This window comes from Urocitellus parryii, chromosome 9, assembly GCF_045843805.1.
Source record: "Urocitellus parryii isolate mUroPar1 chromosome 9, mUroPar1.hap1, whole genome shotgun sequence".
NCBI classification, from domain to species: Eukaryota; Metazoa; Chordata; class Mammalia; order Rodentia; family Sciuridae; genus Urocitellus; species Urocitellus parryii.
In genome coordinates, this window is record NC_135539.1 from 28,101,380 (window position 1) to 28,121,082 (window position 19,703).

Sequence of the window (19,703 nt, forward strand, 5' to 3'; positions counted from 1 at the left end):
CGGAGCTACTGGGGAGCCGGGGAAGCGGAGGGAACTCTCGGTTTGCCCGTGCGAAACGAGCCCGCGGGAGACGCAGGCAGTGAAGCTCGTGGGTACGGGCATCAGTGGCGGGGAAGGGCCCAGAGAGAAGCCCCGGGTTGGACCTCCCAGCTGGGCTGGGCTGCCGCCCTGCGACCAGCAGTGTCCAGCGCGGGGCAGTGGAGGGCAGTAGTGCGGGAGCCCCTGGGTGGGTGGGACCTCGACCTGGAGAGATGCAGACGCCTCCCTCCCAACTCCAGGCCCGGGGAACCAGCATCATTGCAGTTGACCAGGCGGTCAGACCAGTCATTTTTCGTGCATTTTTTGGGTGCTAGGGGGAACCAGGGCTCTTGTGTTTGCTCTAGAGCTTCATTTTGTCCCTCCCACCACTTGCCCCCTCCCCCCCGCCCCCGGGCAGCCATCATTCTCTCTTTGCTTCAGCCCCATGGGACGTAGCATACTGATTGGTCTTGGGGATGTGGACAGTATTTAGGGAGATTATAGGGAAAAGGACACTCATAATGCTTCAGAGCTTCTGTCCTTCATACCATTTCCCCAGCCTTTGTTTGTAAAATCTCGTCTGTGTTCCTAATGTAATCTGATTTAGCACCGGAGGATATTTTTTTTCCCACTTTGCCCCTCCCTTACCCACTCCAGCCTAGAACTCATGACTGAAGGACCACAATACACCAATAAGGAATGTTCCAGAGACAGCAGTCCTCAAAGTCAGGAGGCAAAAACCTTGCAAACCATTATATATATATATATAAAAAACTCCACTACCAGTTTTTTGGAAGTCACTTTTGGCTCCCTAACAATCCAATATGACCTTTCCCATCTGGCTTTAGACTTACAACCACCCAGATGTGGTGGGCCACAGGATCCCAGCGCCTCAAGAGGCTGAGGCAGGAGTGGCCAGCCTGATCAACTTGGTGAGACCCTGTCTAGAAAAACAGAATGGTCAGCGCAGTGGCGCTCACCTGTAATCCCAGCGCCTTGGGAAACTGAGGCAGGAGGATTACAAAGCCAGCCTCAGCGACTGAATGAGATCCTGTCTCAAAAAAAAAAAAAAAAAAAGGGCTAGGGGATGTGGCTCCAGTGGTTTAAGTGCCCATGGGTTCAACTCCTGGTACCAAAAAAACATAATGTAGCTCAGTGATAAGGGGTTGCCTACCATGTGCAATGCCAAATTCAGTCCCCAGTACTACATAAATGACAAGAGAAGCTGCAATTGTAGCTCAGTGGTATAGTGCTTGACTTCATTTGTGGTTCCAACCCGTGTCACTAAACAAAAATAACCACTAAGACCCCAGTCCTAAAATACTGCTTCAGATTAGAATAAAAAGTGGCATTTTGATGTCTAAGAGCCAAAATAGTAGGTAAGATAATTTGTCCATCGTTGGAAGAACCAGGGTTTTTTGATGGTTGTTATTGTTATATTGTACAGGGGGATGACTGAACCTGGGGCACTAAGCCACACATCCCCAGCCTTTTTTTTTCTTTCATTCTTTTTTAAAGATTGTCTTGCTGAATTGTTTAGGGTCTTACTAAGTTGCTGAGGGTGGCTTTCAAATTTCGACCCTCCTGCCTCAGCCTCCAGAGATTACAGGCATGCACCATTTTGCCTACCTGGGAGAACCAGTTTAGCACAATGGCTGAGGCTTCCCTAACCAGACCCAGAATGAAGGTGGCTGGCATCCACTCACCTGTTGCTGATATAACTATGGCACATATGGCGAGTGGCACCATTTCTCCACCCCACCGACACCCTGCTCAGGACACAACAGCTTTAGATTGCCAGGCCTCACCAGGCCAAGCATGTGGGACAGTTCACTGAGTCAAAGCAAGTACTCGCTCACTGAGCACCTCCCTTTTCCCATGGGGGTTGGGGGAAGGTACTGTGAGGAGGCAAAGCCCCCAGCCTAGCTGGCCAGTCAGGAAACATGATGGTTCTCAAGGGTGGCTCAGTCCTCCTGGCCCATGATTCTGAGCTGCTTTCACCCTGTGGCTTAGGTTGGCCTTGGTGTTGGTTGCTGCTGACCAGCAAAGGAACCAGGGAGAAGGCTGGAAGACAGAGCCACATCCTCCGGCAAGGGAAGGGGCTGCGGGCATGGCTCAGTGGCAGAGCCCTCCTAGTGCCACAAGAAAAAAAGAAACAAAAATCCTCTGGCAAGACAAGTGTCCCAACTGGGTAGAAAACAAACTGAATGGCAGGAGGAAACTTACAGACAAGCCCATAGTGTGGGACATTCTATGAGACTATCAAGTAGCCTGTTCTCTTGCAATCCAGAGTCAATGTCATAAAAGAGGTCGAATTAATTTTGAATTGATCCTCCTTGGCATGGGAGGGGTGTTAGAATGAGTCATCAAGGGCTGGGGTTGTGGCTTAGTGGTAGAGTGCTCACCTAGCATGTGTGAGGCCCTGGGTTCGATTCTCGACACTGCATTCCTGTAAATAAAGGTCCACTGACAACTCAATAAGCATTAAAAAGAAAAAAAAAAGAATGCTTTAAAAAGAAGAAAAAAGAAAGAAAGAAAAAGAATGAGCCATCAAATGCATCCTGAGGACAATGTGGGGAAATCTGAACATGGGCTGATACACTAGGGAATTGCTGTTTGGTGTAATGGTGGTTACATAAGAAAACTATCCTTATTTTTAGGAGAAATGTGAACATGGAGTAAATGGCATGTGGCGACTTCCAAGTTCCACAACACAAAGAGAAGTCTGCCCCCTTCCAATGGGGCTAAATCTTCTAATTCAAGAGGCCACCAAATCCCATTTATCCTTATTTAAAATCACTGTGCAAACATTTCTGGTCCATAGTAGCGCTCAAAAGAAGCAAAAATCCTATCTGAGGCTGAGCCAGATCAGGAGGGGGACAGCAGTGGTTATACTACAAAGGGGCAATGAATGGGTGGCATGTGTACAGGCATGGTGGGACAGTTAATGGGAAACCAGGGGTCAGCACAGGATTAGCCAGGTAGTAAATATTTTAAGGTTTGTGAACCACCTGTGTTTCTTGTAGGAGGATCCAAAGTTCAAGATAAAAAAAAAATAAACAAAAATATATATAGTAGATAAGAAAATTTTTAAAAATTGAAATCAGTCTCAGCCACTTAGCAAGACCCTGTCTCAAATATTAAAAAATTAAAACTACATTCTTAGCAAGAATACAAAAAACTGTTTTACATTGCACCCTTTATTTATTTTTCAGTTTTTTATGTGGTGCTAAGGATCAAACCCAGCACTCTTCGCATGCCAGGCAAGCGTGTTACCACTTGAGCCACATCCCCAGCCCCAACATTGCACCCTTTTATACTGTTAGGTGCATACACCACTAATTAAAAAACATTCCTACCCCCAAATCATGTTCCTCAAAGTAATTCCTATTGGCTTTCCTCTCTTGCAGTAGGGCAAGAGTGCCTAACCAGTACCTTACTTAACTTGGGCAATCTGTTTACTTGTGAGGCCTGTGAAAGCCTGCCCCTCCTTCAGACTCCTCCCGGACCACAGGTACCCACAATTCCTTAGAGGTAGGGCTGGTGTGGTCTGCATCTAACCCGTCCTGTCTCATCCCTCCAGACTTGGAGGATTCAAACCAGCAGGCTCATTGGACAAGGCTGGTATATCACATTTTTCTTAAATATTTATTTTTTAGTTGTACTTTGACACAATACCTTTTTTATTTATTTATTTTTATGTGGTATTGAAGATCAAACCCAGGGCCTCGAACATGCGAGGCGAGCTCTCTACCACTGAGCTACAACTCCAGGGCCAGGTATATCACATTTTAATGCTCTGATCAGGTTGGTGACCACTTAATGTCAACTCCCAGAAATAGAGAACAGGTAGTTTTCAGAAGCTATTTCTCCAAACTTGCTCTGAAAACCAAGTTGCCATTCTTAGCCACTCGGATCATCCAGAGTGAGTCAATGTGCAGTCTCAGTTGACCCGTGCAGAGGCCAGTGTGTGTGGTCATCGCTCATAAATAGACTGGAGAGAAACTACACCCGCCCTCTGCAGCATGCCTGCTGTGCTGGAAGGTTCCTGCCACTGAACCTCCTTATTTAGGACCTCTACTCCACCCCTAAAGTTGTCAGGATGAACTCTGCTCCACAGATGCCCATCCAAGCAAGGGGGCTGAGGGACTCCCTAATACCCACTCCTGTCCCTGTCCCCTTACTTCACTGCTTTACCCTACTGGCTATTTTCAAAATTCTATAACACACTCAGCACGAGGACACAGAGCTTGAAGAATGAGTTTGTTGTTCTGCAGTTCTGGGGACTGAACCCAGGGGCACCGTTATCATTGTGCTACACATCCCCTGCCCTTAGTGAAAAATTCACTAAGTTGCCCACACTGGTCTTGAACCTCTGATCCTCCTGCCTTAGCCTCCTAAGCAGCTTGGATTAGATGAGTGCCACCTGAACCATGAGAAGCTTCTAGCCTTCTTCTACACCACCATTCAACCCAGCTCTTCAGGGCCATCCTTTCCAATTACCCCCTCCCCCATACTTCAACACACTGCACGTAGCAGCAGATATCAGAGTCCAGTTGACCTATAAAATAGTGAAACAATGCTACGCCTCTATTTTTTTTTGTTGTTTTGGAAAACAACTATTTTTCAAGAAACAAATGGTGATTGTTTTTAGACAAATGAGTATTTTTAACTTGTAGTTTTTGATTCAACCCCACACAAACAAAAGCTCTTCAGAGTTATGTAAAAGGGTTCTGAGTTGAGAAAGTCTGAGGACTGTTGCATCAAAGAAATCTTAAAACTGGCCAGCCAGACATGGTAGTGTCTGCCTGCAGTCTCAGTGACTTAGCAGGAGGCCAGCATGGGCAACAAAGTGTCCCCCTCCTCAAAAAACAATTTCCAAGTGTTTATGGAATACTCTGGGTAAATTCCACTCATGATAACCCTAAGAAGCAGGTGTCACAAAGGAACAGGGTGTGGTAGCAACTTCTAAGTCCTTTTCCCTTGTTTCCAAAGAGCCTTAGGGACCCTCTGAAAACCTGCCCACGCCTGTACTTTCTCCTTCTATGCTCAGTGGCTCCTACACTGATCCTGCTCAGCACATCCTGAGGGGCCATGTCAGCACTGCCAGAAGCAGCCCGGGCTTAGCTCACCAAACTTGGAAGGGCCCCAAATCCAGGCATCAGTGAGTGGTAGGACCTCAGGCCCAGTCACTGCCAGTTCCAAGCCATACTTGCAGTGGCACTCAGGGTGGTCCCAGGGACAAACAAGCTAACCCAGGAGACAATTCATTCAACGTACAATGAAAGGCCTCTTACACAGTCTTATCACACCAAATGTGAGTTGAAGTTTCTCAGAAAATTAAAAAAAAAAAACTGTCTCCCTCCACTGTAAAGGCCACCCTTCCCTTCTGCTGAAACTCGTACTCCCTGACAGGTGCAAAGGCTTTATCTCATGGACAACATTCCCACTCACAGGTACCTCCTGACACAGCTGCCTCCAGCAGCACCTGGCTATTGGGCTCAGGAGCAGGATTCAAACTCGGGCCTGTGCTTCTCACCAGTTGTATCCCCAAAGGGCCCTTTGGGACCCAGCCAAACACAGTACTTTGCAAGAGATTTGGGCTGGGTGTGGTGGCGCACACCTGTAATCCCAGCAGCTTGAGAGGCTGAGGTAAGAGGATGGTGAGTTCAAAGCCAGCCTCAGTAAAAAGTGAGGAACTAAGCAACTCAGTGAGACCCTGTCTATAAATAAAATACAAAACAGGGCTGGGGATGTGGCTCAGTGGCCTTGTGCCTGAGTTCAACCACTGTAAAAAAAAAAAAAAAAAAAAAAAAAAAGCAGACTTAGGAGGCCCAGACAGTGTTCTAATTTCTATTTCCTTTTTTTATTCAAGTGCTGGGGATCAAATCCAGGACTTGTGCACATCTAGGCAAGGGACAAGTGCTCTACCGCTGAGCCATACCTCAATCAACCCTTGATTTTCTTAAGGTCACTAAGCCCAGGTCTGACTCCCAGACACAGGTCCTTTGTACTGGAAGCTGTCTCGCCCCACACCCCATCAACCCATCCAAACTCACACACCTCCAATCATACCCCCAAAAGCAAAGGAAAAGTTAAAACATTAAATGAAACTAAATGGCACGGACATCAGATCTGTAAGTTTATTTGCTCAATGTACGACAGCTACATAATGACTCACATTCATGATATTCCATCACTGAGGAAAACTGCTAAGAATGGTCCGTGTGCGAAATAATTCCTTAGAGAAACACGGAGTTGGAAAAATAATCACTGATTAGACCTTAAAAATAGTTCACTGCATAACATGACAAAAAGCACAAAGGCTCATTTGGAGAACATAGTCAGTGCTCTCCTACACTGTAATAGTTATAATTTCACCATGACAAACACCAGACATTAAGATTAAGCTAACACTGGTGTTTCTTTTGCCCCCCCCCTTAAAAACAAAATATATAACTGCATGTCACTATAGCAACATCCAAAACAGATCAATTTGTTACGATCACTATTTGGTAGAGCAAACTTGTACCCCCAAAAGGAAAAATTAAATTAAAAAAACTTTAAAAAATTTGAAGACTTAATTTTTTTTTGTCATAGGAATACATAACACCTACAGTATAAGTTAATAAATTTCAAGCTACTGTATAGAAATACAACACGAGCATGCACAATATTGTATCAATAGAGTAATGGAGGAGTAATCATTTCACTGGAGAAACTGTATCATAGGCAAGTGCATTTCTTTAAAAATAAAGAAAAGAAAAGAAACCATTCAAGCTGCGTAACACCAAGTCTCCCGTCCCTCTTCAGTTCCAGCCCTCTGTCTGTCTGCAGGGATTTTATCTTGCATTATTCTAAAACGCAGCCAGAGCCAAAGCTGAAATTTAAAGGAAAAATAGGTTTTGTAATTCCAGTCAATCATTTCCAAATGCGATAAGAACGGACACGACACTGCTCACTGGACATGAAGATAAAATTAGGGAAAGACCCACTCGCCCCTTCCCCCAAATGTTTTCCATCCACAGCGATGACTCCAGGCTCCTGTAATGGCACAAAAGCGACAAAGCTCTGTTGAGTTAGAACTCCTGGAAGAATTCAATGAGTCAGGACTTCCACCAGGGTGAGGAGGGGCCCTCAAAGGAAAATCATGCTGGGAAACTGCAATACTACGGAGCACATGACTCTACGGTCATCACCACTCTTCTATTGTCACTGTCACTGTGTCCTGTTAAACATACTCATTTCCTAATTGTAAGCTTGATTTTGGTCTAGCGAAAGCATGTCAGGTTTTCCTCAGTCATTACTCATATCTCTCCTTGCCTAAATAAAACAAAGTAACAAAGTAACTCTGGTGTCATTACCCATCTTAGGAGTCCACATGGTTACTGATTTTGTTAAAAAAAAAAAAAAAAAAAACTAAGAAAAACTGGACAGCGACATGCAATGGGTCATGTTTACAGAGACCAAGCTGCAGTGGGAAGGAGGGCCCCAGGGCTAACTGAGAACAGCTGTGTGGAAACAGCTCTGTGGTTTCCTTCAATTGCAAAATGTGCGCTAACTCAGAGAGGTCAACCTCCAACTTCCATGCTTTCCTTGAAAAGAAATAGGGGAAAAGTTTTGGTCAAACAGGATTCAGCTCTTACTCCCTGTGGTGACTTCACTCACAGCCCGCAGCAGGCCCGCCCTCGGGAAGGAGAGCTGGAGGAAGGCTGGGCAGGCGCAGCGCCTCCTGCCGAGTCTCTACAGGTTCAGCTTCTAGCACCTGACTCTCCACACTGTACCACACACCTTCTTGAAGGCCACCAGCCTCTACGATCCAACCTCCAAGCCACTCGGTACAGCAGGGAAAGTTCATGTGCAGAGGGGAGCAAATGGCAGTGCGATCCCTGAGGAAGGAGCTGAGGCAGCTGGGAGCAGGGGTCATGGAGAATCTAACACCATACATGACAGACAGACCTGAAGTACCTCCATTTTTGTGGTGCTTATCGTTTCTGTTAAAATGATTAATAACTTCTGTTGTGGATTTGTTAAGAGGAAAGGAGGATGAAATCCCACAGCCACCTGCCAAGCACCTATTAACCGAACCTAAAGTAGCTTTGACTCTCCTCAGGGCAGGTTAGCCAAGGAGGCAGAGAACAGCAAAACCAACCTAGATACGGCTAAAGAAGAATGTAAAGCCAAAAAAAAAAAAAAAAACCAGCAAAGAAAAATTCACAATTGATGGCTTGATGTCACATATGGCTGTAATGTAGAAATACTGTAAACTGCAATTTAGTGTTAATACTGTCGAATAATCAGACTTGAGGAAAACGGGCAGGCCTAAACTGTAGGATGAGCAAACCTCATGCTCTAAGTCTGTTTGCTTGGGATTTAAACTATGCCATGTCTGGTAGAGGACACCCCAAAAGAAATGCACAGCTAAAACAGAGGAGAGAGAAAGTACCCAAAACTTAAGACAAGAGCGTATGTACATAAAATCCTTACTGGAACCACAGAACTTACTGAATGAGGGCCATTCCATTTACATTTTCTTTTCATCTCAAAACCTATCACCTAGCAATAAGTTAAATTAAAGACAGACAGCTCCACTTGCATGAACCTACACCACAGTCCATATGCCGTGAGACTGCTACTCCAATACCAGCACAGCTAGCCTGACTTTCCACTAGTGGTATTTTGGCAAAAACGTCAAAGAGGCGATCAAAGACAGGACAGGTCGTGGGTTTCTCCCTGGGAAGGTCAGCCCTCCCTTTCCCTCCCCCACCCGACCCCCAACTCATGGGAAAAAAATAAAGACTGCAGTAGTAGCATCAGCGTGCGCTGCCAGTCCACCTGGGGCCTTAATTGTTGCCTTCTCCGCCCTCGTCGTCTTGCTGATCGCTTGTCCAGAGCGTTAGGTTGTCACGGAGGAGCTGCATGATGAGAGTGGAGTCCTTGTAGGAGTCCTCGTTCAGAGTGTCGAGCTCGGCAATGGCATCGTCAAAGGCGGTCTTGGCCAAGTGGCAGGCTTGCTCTGGGGCGTTCTGGATCTCGTAGTAGAACACGGAGTAGTTAAGCGCCAGGCCCAACCGGATGGGGTGGGTGGGCTGCATGTGCTCCTTGCTGATCTCATGGGCTTCGCTGTAGGCCTTCTCAGAGGACTCCACCACGGTGGCCCGCTTCTCTCCAGTGGCTACTTCAGCCAGGTAGCGGTAATAGTCCCCTTTCATCTTCAGGTAGAACACCTTGCTCTCGTACTGGGTCTCGCTGCAATTCTTGATCAGGTAGTTGTCCAGCAGGCTCAGCACATCTTGACACACCGCCTCCAGCTCCTTCTCGATTTTCTCCCGGTAAGCACGAACCATCTCTATCTTCTTCTCGTTGCCATCTGCAGATGTCTTCTGCTCAATACTACTGATGACCCTCCAGGAGGAACGGCGAGCTCCAACGACATTCTTGTAAGCCACAGAGAGCAGGTTCCGTTCTTCATTGGACAGTGGCTCATTCAGCTCTGTCACCTGTGAGAAGAAAACAATAAAGAGCTGTTACTGTACAGATGATATCAACTGGGTTAGTCACATCTTCATACCACTAAAACACAACAGTAGATCAAAATGATTAACAGAAAAAGAAGCACACTGTGCGGGAATAGGGAAGGGAGTGGAGGGGGAACAGGCACCAACAAGGGAAAAATGCAGCTGGATCAAGGTAATCAAACCCTGGCTTCCTCCTCAGAGAAGGACCCAGGCCCAGCACATGTAGTTCTATGGAAGAACTGTCAAGTCTAGCTCTTAGATGACAACTCAAGTTGTTATCTTAATTGCAAAAGGTCTATACAATTTTCTCATGTAACATCACATACATATGATCCTACAGATTCTAATTATAGATGACTTACATTCCTCAGCTTGTCTGACAACTTCATTTGCACTACCCACTGACCCCTAGGCCTACCCCTTTTGGGTGAGAATATACCTGAGTCAAGTTTGAGTTGACTTTTGAGAAACAAGAAGGCTTTTCTGCTGGTATGCCAAGAGAAGATGAATTACCAGGCGTGGTGGCGCACACCAGTAATCCCAGTAACTTAGGAGATAGAGGCTAGAGGATCACAAGCTTAAAGCCAGACTCAACAACTTAGCAAGACATTATCTCAAAAAATAAAAAGGGCTGGGGCTGGGGGCTGGGATTGTGGCTCAGCGGTAGAGGGCTCACCTAGCATGGGCAGAACCTGGGTTTGATCCTCAGCACCACATAAAATAAATATTAAAAAAGAAAAAGAAAAAAAAAAGGGTGGGGGATGTGGCTCAGTGGTTAAGCACCCCTGGGTTCAATTTCTGCTACCAAAAAAAAAAAAAAAAAGTGGACAAACGTGTACTTGTGACAGACAGCGTCCATAGGATTAGTAACATACAGGACAAGAAAAATGAGCAAGTACTTCTGGAGGTAGTCAACAGAGATGATGCTTTAATAGGAACTTCAAAGGTTTCTGTCTTCACCATCCTAAGACTGTCAAGACATTAAGTCACTAACACTCCCTTTTTAAATTTTACCTGGTTGTGTGATATCACAGCCATTAAGTTTCTAACAGAGCTCTTACTTTCTTCCAGATTCTGAGGCCACATTATTCATCTAGCCTGTGTTTACCGGCTGCTTGTTCTTCTGCCCCGCCTAGAACACCTTCCAGTACTCCTACCTGGCATATACTAAAAGTATTAAAAACCAAGATAAGGCCAGGGGCAGTGGTACATGCCTATAATCCAGCAACACAGGAGGCTGAGACAGGCAGATCACAAGTTCAAGGCCAGCCTCAGCAGCTTAGCAGAGACCTGTCTCAAAATAAAAAGGGCTGGGGATGTGCTCAGTGGTAAAGCTCCCCTGGGTTAATTCCCCACTACCTCCCAAAGCCTCCAAACAAGGTAATACATTCCCTATGAAACCAGTTTTTCCCTACTCTCTTCTTTACCCCCAGGTAAACTAGCCACTTGTTATGTTCCTGGTGTTGATCATAGCTTCTATGTAAAATTGCATTACATAATATATATACTAAAGTGTTTGTGGGGGGGATGCTATGCCAAAGATTTTTTTCCACGTCCAAGTCATTTACCTTCTTTCTATAGCCTTTTATTTTTATTTTTAATATTTTGTTAGTTGTTGATGGACCTTTATTTATCTATATGTGATGCTGAAAATCGAGCCCAGTGCCTCACACATGCTAGGCAAGCTCTCTACCACTGAGTCACAACCCCAGCCCCTTTTCTATAGCCTTTTAAAAAGGAATAGGGGATTCTTAGGAAAACTGATTATAGTCAGTCCCAAGTTTCTTTTCTTTCTTCTTCTTTTTATACTGGGAATTAACCTAGGGGCACTTTACCACTGAGCTACATCCCCAGCCCCCTTCATTTTTTTATTATCTTAAGAGGGTCTCACTAAGTTGCTAAGGCTGGCCTTGAACTTGTTAACTGTAGCCTGTGTTTAAACTTCTTTGTAGTAAGTCCACAGCAGGAGTCACTGGGATTACTAGTATGCACCACCACACCCAGCTTGTCGCCACCAATTCCAATGCAGAGATAATTAAATCAGAACATAAAAACCAGATCATACTTATTAGGGTGCTACAAGCAATTCAGTCTTTGAATTCATCATGTGTAGTTTACTAATTTTTGAGATATCCAGAAAATGTTATGCAATGCAAATATTTCTTGAACTGATTAGTATTTTTTCAAGTAATTTTCTTAAGTTAACCTTTCATGATACATTACTGACTCTCTATTATAATACCTAAAAGCAGATGAGTGTGAAGATGCTGCTAGAAGAATTCAGAGCACAAGTCAGGGAAGAGATGTTTTTCACTCCAGGACCCCTGTCTCCTCACCCCCAACACCCTGCCCTGTGTAAACATCCCTTCTCCTGGATGAACAGGGATGCTGATCATCTTCACATAGTCATGGCTGCTCACTCCTCGGGCAACGCTCACACACTGAGTTCTGATGGTTACCACCACACAAATGCCAAGAAAATTCCTTGCCTGTCACTCAAGGGGCAAAACATTCCACTTCTCATGGTCATAGCTCCCTTACCCATAAACAGGGATTTGTGCCGGGTGTGGTGGCACACACTTATAATCCCAGCATTTCGAGAGGCTGAGACAGGAGGATCGTGAGTTTAAAACTAACCTCGGCTCTGGCAAGGTGCTAAGCAACTCAGTGGTTGAGTGGCCCTGAATTCAATCCCCAGTACCAAAACAACAATATAAAAAACAAACAGGGATCTGTTATGACAAAAGGCTAAAGAGCTGGGATCCAAGTGCATGTGCTGGGAGATGTGAGCAGGTATACTTGAGGATGCCCTGAAGACTTTTTCCTCATGTATTTCTCACTATTGACACACATACATTTCTTTTTTTTGAGAGAGAGAGAGAGAGAGAGAGAGATTTAATATTTATTTTTTAGTTATCGGCAGACATTACATCTTTGTTTGATACATTTCTTTTTTATCTTCCCATATCAAGTATTTCTTCTCTATCACATCCTCTTCCCTAGCCTGAGGCTTTCTTTGCTCCTTTATACCACTTCCCTTCCATGAATCTGAGCACTGGCCTGCAAAGAACTCCCCAGACTGGCTATGAGACAGGCAGAGGCTCTGGCAGGTCTGTGGGTGAGCCCTCAGGCCACCGTGCTCTCACCTCTCCTACTGCCAACATGGGCTGGTACGACCTAATAATGGTCTCTGATGCCAGGAGAAGCTCCAATGCCTGAGGCCATGGAGATCAAGTTCTGGCCTTTCCCCTAAATCATGCTGTCCTTATTTCAAGAGCCAGGCTCTATTTAAAACTCAAGTGACCTCACCAGTGCACTATACCGTTAGGTCTTCTTTGCTGCAAAGGAGGTCTGGCTCCAGGGCACAGGGTAGCCACTGAGCTTATGTAAAGCTTTTCTAGTTGCGCAGACAAACTGCAACAGGGAGATTGTGAAATGCCAACGCCACCTTTAGATAGAGTAACTCAAGCACATTTGGAACACACTAGGATGTTCTCTGCCAGTGAAAAACTAAGTTCGAGGGGAAAACTCTAAGCTCAAAAAGTCCTCAGAGTCAAGTAAGGTTTCTTTAAAAATCTTAACTCAGGGGCTGGAGTTGTAGCTCAGTTGGCAAGCATTTGCCTTGCATGTGTGAGGCACTGGGTTCAATCCCCAGCACCACATAAAAACAAATAAAATGAAGGTACTGTGTCTGTCTACCACTAAAAAAAATTTTTAAAAAATCACAACTCAGAATTTTTAAAAAATCCCTCAGATCAGGACTTGCAGTGTAGCTTACAGGTAGAGCAATTACCTAGCATATATGATGCCCACCCCACCAAAAAAATTCCCTTAATAGGATTTATTTTTTTATTTTTTAAAAATTTTTTTTAAGAGAGAGTGAGAGAGGAGAGAGAGAGAATTTTTGATATTTATTTTTTAGTTCTCGGCAGACACAACATCTTTGTTGGTATGTGGTGCTGAGGATCGAACCTGGGCCGCACGCATGCCAGGCGAGCGCGCTACTGCTTGAGCCACATCTCTAGCCCCCCTTAATAGGATTTAATCTGTGGTTTTTACATTAAGAAATCAGAAATTACAGCCATACTATAAGGTAAAAATACTACTAAGGTTTTAAAAAACTTTTTTTTTCAAGTGTCCAAAACAGGTGTTTATTTTGTTTTGGGCGCTGGGGATGGACTGAGCCCAGGGCTTCACACATGCTAGGCATACACTCTTCAACCAAGTTCAACTCCAAGCCCCATAGACTATTCAAGGTGAGAAGACATCATGTATCCATACAAATGTTAAAGGAAGTAACATTTTCAATACAGCCAGCCACCGAACTGTTTCTAAGAATGCAAACTTGTAAATATGGTCCCCAAAATTTACTGTCAGCTGTTGGAAATGTAGAAAGTGTAGGTCGGTATCCTTCAGAGCTATATAATCTACTTAAAAACAAAATTAAAAAGGCTAGAGTTGTGGCATGGCAATAGAGAGCTTGCCTAGAATGCACAAGGCCCTGGGTTTAATCCCCAACACAGGGAAAAAAAAAATTGAGTCTTTTCTTCCCTCAACTCCTTCTTGCTCAAGTTCAAATTTCTATTTGTAATGGGAAGATGTGAAATAGAACGATTAACAAAAAGGCTTAAAAATCTGTAATTCTCTTCAATGGTTTCAAAAGTAAAATTCCCAAATCCCAGCTCCTAAGGAAATCAGTTATTAATTAGCAGCAACTACTCTCCCCTAAGAGTTGATGCAGAGAGAAATCTTTTCTACTTAACTTTAGTAATTCTTTTGAGATTATTAGAAAAGCTACTTAGATGATTTTCTGATCTTAAGGCTTGGAGTACCAGGTCATTCAGTTTCCTCAATTTACCTACTAAGAGTCTTAAATTGAGCCAGACACGGTGACACATGCCTATAATCCCAGTGGCTCAGGAGGCTGAGGCAGGAGGATTGGGAACTCAAAAAAAGCGAGGCGCTCAGCAACTTATTGAGACCTTATCTCTAAATACAATACAAAATAGGGCTGAGGATGTGGTTCAGTGGTTAAGTTGCCCCTGAGTCCAATCCCCAGTACCCACCCCCCAAAAAAGGACCTTAAGTTGTAATGAAGGTAACTTTTCATTTTTGAACTTCAGCAACTTGGCAAGATCCTGTCTCAAAATAAAAAGGTTTGGTAATGTACCCATTGCTAAAGCACCCCAGAGTTCAACCCCCAGTATCTCTCTCTCTTAATTAAAAGCAGCAGCAGCAGCCACTGGGGATATCTAGCTCCATTGTGCCCCTTTTGCTCCCCTAGGATCTGATGATGCTATCACCGAAAGGGCCACAAGGAATGCTATGTAAGGACACCCTGCAGCAAAATCAAAGAGAAGAAGATGAGCAGGGACAAAACTCGTGTGCACCGGTACCCACTGCCACCCAATAGGGCAATTTCTGCTCAACTATCATGAACCACCGCTTCAAGAAGGCCTGTCTACTGATAATAAACTACGATTTTTTAAAACAACCTTTAGTTACCTGAACTATATACTCTGAGCAGAAAAGGAAGAGCTCACACAGCAGGTTTTCAATGGCGATCCTTAGAGAGGAAAAGCTGGCATCTGAGAACTTGGATTTTGGGAAGGTTCCTACCACCTCGGGAAAGAATGGCTCACTGTCTTTCAAGTGTTGGTGAAAACCATGCACACTAGCCAAATTCCTGGTAGAAGTCTGGAACTCAGGCACGTGCTAAGCCGAGAATGCCCACAAGACCAGCACCGGGTGCAAGGAGCTTCCTGGTGGAGGCCATTTGTGCTCTGCTTGTCATTCCCCAGGGAAGAGCTAGAACAGTCATGCCCAGTCTTCTGTCACCTTTGTCCCAAGCACCTCTTCCCTTCACTGACAAAGGCTAACATCTTTTGACAGTAATGACACAGCCATGGTACAACTGCATCTTGAGTCCTGGCAAATCACTGAACCTGAGGGTAACCCTGGGGACCCCAACACATTCATTCTAGAAAACTTGACAGCATATCCTTTAAGGTTTGATGACCACAGAAAATCTACTTAAAGGCCTACTTATCAAAATCATCCACCAAGCATTCACAGAGCACACTGAACATATAAAGACAAAAATTGGTGAGATGAACTCTGAGCAAGCACTCAGCCCTCCCAAGAGGAGACCCAACTCACATTAGCGCCTCAGAGGAATTCCAGAGGCAGCAAAACTCCCTAGAAAGATTACAGATTTTAGCCCAGTACAGTAGTACATACCTGTAATCCCAGAGACTCGGGAGGCTGAGGCAGGAGGACTGTGAGTTCAAAGCCAGCCTCAGCAACTTAGTAAGGCCAAGAAACTCAGCAAGACCCTGTCTCTAAATGAAACAGGAAAAAACATCCATGGCATATTCAGGGACAATCTCGAGGTCTCAGAGAGACCTAGGCAAAAATCCAGAACATAGCCATGAAGTCCTGTGTTCTTTTCAAAGGTGCAATACAAAGTGGGCCATCACTCACCTTCCAGGAGTGGCCCAGAAGGACTCTTCCCCATAGTCACAACTAACAAACAGAAGAGTAAGGAAACACACTTCTGGCTTTAACACCCGTGCTAAGGGTCTGATGTAGATGCTGCTACATCACAGACAGAGCCAATTCCTCTAACACAAAAAGGCCTTCTAAGGATTTACAAAATCAACAAATAAAAGGGACAGATAGCTAGTTGAGAGAAAAAGAAAACGTAAACAAAAATGCCAAACCTCATTCATTTATTTAAAAGTTCCGTTTTCTCCTATCAGACTGCCAAGGCTTAAAGTTTAATGACTCCCTGGGAGGGTGACAGTGGAAGTAGAAGTGCAAACTGATAAAACCTATACGTGAGGGCAACTCAGAAATGACCAAAGAAATTACAAATGCTCAAAAAACTTTGGCCCCGTAATTCAACTTTTAAGAAGTGATTCTATTTAAAACAGTTATAGGCTGGAACAACCTAAATGATCTTAAACGGGGTACTAGTTAGATTATAATACAATCATACAACAGAATCCCAGATAGGCACTAAAAAATTCTTTTATGTATTCTCAGTGTACTTCCAGAAAGGTATGAAACAAGACAGGCTGGGAGGTGATGAGGGTTGAATAGACTGAGTTTACTGAGCAAGAACATGCTCAAACAAACCCTCCCCACAATTCATACCTACCAACTAAAATTTAAAGCCAAACCTGAAAACCCAAGTTTTCTTTTAAAAAGCCCAAAGTCCATAGTTTAAAAGCTCATGAATGCCCTTGACTTACTGAAGCCCTCACCTGCTGCTCTGTGCACACTGCTCAATCTCTACCCAAATACCACCCTCCTCTTCCAAACCCCTAAATGAGGACTGGAGCCATAGTTCAGTGGCAGAGCACCTGCCTAGCAGTGTGAGGCCCTAGGTTAACTATCTAGCACCACAAAAATAAAACAAAATAATTTAAAAATAAATAAATAACACTAACTGAATAAAAATCCCTTATCAGGCCAGGCAAGGTGGCACCTACAGTCCTAGCTACTCAGGAGGCTGACACACAAGGATGGCTTGAGGCCAGCCTGGGCAACCTGATGGGACCCTACTGTATCTTCATACAGCTATGTTCTACCCTGTTTCACCAAACAATGAACTCCAACATTTTTCCAGTTTATACTCTACATACATGGTCTTATGGTTTTCAAATATCACCGTCCCTTCCTAAAGTTCCACAAGCACACATTTTCACATTTTAACATACAATGTCAGTTCTGCTTATGCTCATTTTTTAGCTTTTTAAAATTATTTTAATAGGATAGGGCTGGGATTGTGGCTCAGCAGTAGAGCGCTCTCCTAGCACGGGCGGTACCCGGGTTCGATCCTCAGCACCACATAAATATAAGACATTGTGTTGTGTCCATCTACACCAAAAAATAAATATTTTTTAAAAAATTTAATAGGAATATTTCCAGTTTCACTTTCGAAAATTGACTTTATATTTTCTCTATTATGTTAAGAGTGTATCCATGTATTTCATATTTTTCTGATAAACTTTTGTAATCATAAGTGGGTTTTCACTCCAACTATAATTCTCTACTTATCCTACAGATAATCACTGATGATTTGTATTATTATTCCTATTACAAAGACAAGAAAATTAAGGCTCAGAGGCAAACAGAACCCAAATGACTAGCTCTAAATTCCACATAATTCCCACTATACAACTAGTTTTTAACTAAGGACAGAAAGCTTTTTATTAAAAAACTCACTGGCCAGCCCTACCTCTTGAGGCTCAGATTCAGTACTGCATGGAGCCAATCCTTATCTAAGGCCAAAAACTATACACTGTAACTTTCAATGCTGAGTTACCATATGACTCAATGTTTCCAATGCAAAGTACAGAAAAGAAACATGAAAATATGTGTCCATACAAAATCTTGTTTAGGAATGTGCATAAAACCATTAGTCATAGCTAGGCATGGAAGCACATGCCTGTAATCCCAGCAGCCTCAGAGGCTGAGAGTGGAGGATTACAAGCCAGCATCAGCAACTCAGCAAGACCCTAAGGAACTTAGTGAGACCCCGTATCTAAATAAATGAAAAAAGGGCTGGAGATGTGGTTCAATGGTTAAAGTGCCCCCTAGGTTCAATCCCTGGCACCAAAATACTTAATAGTCAAATTAATCATAATAGTCAAAAAGCAGAAACAACCCAACTAATAAACCATCAACTAATGAACATACAAAATTTAGTATGATGCATATAAAACAGATTACTTTTTGTTGTTTATTTCTTCTGATTATTTTGCAGTGCTGGGAATCAAACACAGGACCTCCCATGTGCTAAGCAAGTGCTCTATCACTGGGCTACACCCCTAGTCCCAATGAAATATTATTAAAGGATAAAAATAACCCTGATATGTGCTACATAATTTTTTTTTTTCACTAAACAAGTCAGTTGCAAAAGACCACAGAATGAAATGCCCAGAATATATACAAACCCAGAAACAGGGCAGGTCACATAGGCAGGGGTATGCTCTTCCTGGGAGACGCAGAAAGTGACAGCCAACAGGTACAGGGTTTCTTTTGGGGTTAATGAAAACTTTCTAAAATTAATTGTAGTGAAGCTTACACAAGTCTGAACATACTAAAAATCATTAAACTGCACACTTTTGTATGGTATACAAATTACTTCTCAACAAAGCCTATCAAAAATCGCTATACATATCATAATTTACATAGCATTTTCACACCAGCAATTAAATATCAGCTGATGTGCTGACAGGCTCAGAATTCCCCACAACTTCATGCTTCATCATAACGTGGACTTAATGTAACGGCACAGTGCAACAGCACAGGGCTCTGGCTGGTATCCAATCCTCCTCTTAGGATGCCATTTAAATGCCTGTACAATCGCATGCAGGCTGACACTTCTCAATAGCCTCTCCAAAAAGGAGAAAAGGGCTGCTGTTTAGTACACAGGAATGGTCAAGCTAACCACATTCCCCACCATGGTTTAGGAAACAGGGAATCCAGTCAAGGAGGAAAACACCCTGGAAGAGCAGGCAGCCCACACCCAGTGCAAGCCAATACTCTGGGCCTCTTATCAACACTGCCGAGGACCTTGGACCTCTCACACACACCTTCTGTGAGAACTCACCCACATCCCACCTGCAGAGATCAACAAGCACTTGACCCTTCACATCAATACTGAGTTTGTGTCCTTCACAGCTGCAAACTTTCTCACAACAGGGTTATGGCTCAGTGGGAGGCCCTGGGTTTGACCCTCAGGACCAAGTATACAGAAATAAAATAAAGGTATTATGTCCTGGGGCTGGGGATGTGGCTCAAGTGGTAAGTAGCGTTCAGCCTGGGTTCGATCCTCAGCACCACATACAAAGATGTTGTGTCTGCCGAAAACTAAAATGTAAATAAAATATTAAAAAGAAAAAAAAGGTATTGTGTCCACCTATGACTATTAAAAAAAAAAGCTTTTAAGGCCGAGTCTTTTTTTTTTTTTTAAAGGCACAGGGGCCAGGTGCAGTGGTGCATGCCTGTAATCCCAGTGGCTCGGAGGCTCAGGCAGGAGGATCAGGAGTTCAAAGCCAGATTCAGCAAAAGTGAGGCCCCGAGCAACTCAATGAGACCCTGTCTCTAAATAAAATACAAAATAGGGCTGGGGATATGGATCAGTGGTTGAGTGCC

The 19,703-nt window shown here is 44.0% G+C and overlaps 1 protein-coding gene across 2 annotated transcripts in view; it reads right to left on the reverse strand.

Annotated features, from left to right (window-relative positions):
• Window positions 1-6,147: 6,147 nt before the first annotated feature.
• The window catches only part of Ywhag (tyrosine 3-monooxygenase/tryptophan 5-monooxygenase activation protein gamma), a 34,804-nt gene continuing 21,248 nt past the window's right edge, over window positions 6,148-19,703 (reverse strand). Inside the window, exons 2-3 of one of the 2 annotated variants that reach the window (XM_026396854.2) lie at window positions 8,854-9,518; window positions 6,148-6,898 (exon numbers count right to left, since the gene is read on the reverse strand). In XM_026396854.2, the coding sequence (XP_026252639.1) occupies window positions 8,862-9,518 (657 nt within the window). In that variant the 3' untranslated portion in view covers window positions 6,148-6,898; window positions 8,854-8,861. Of the gene's footprint in view, window positions 9,519-19,703 lie in introns of both variants that reach the window. The other variant, XM_026396853.2, reaches the window with a different exon arrangement.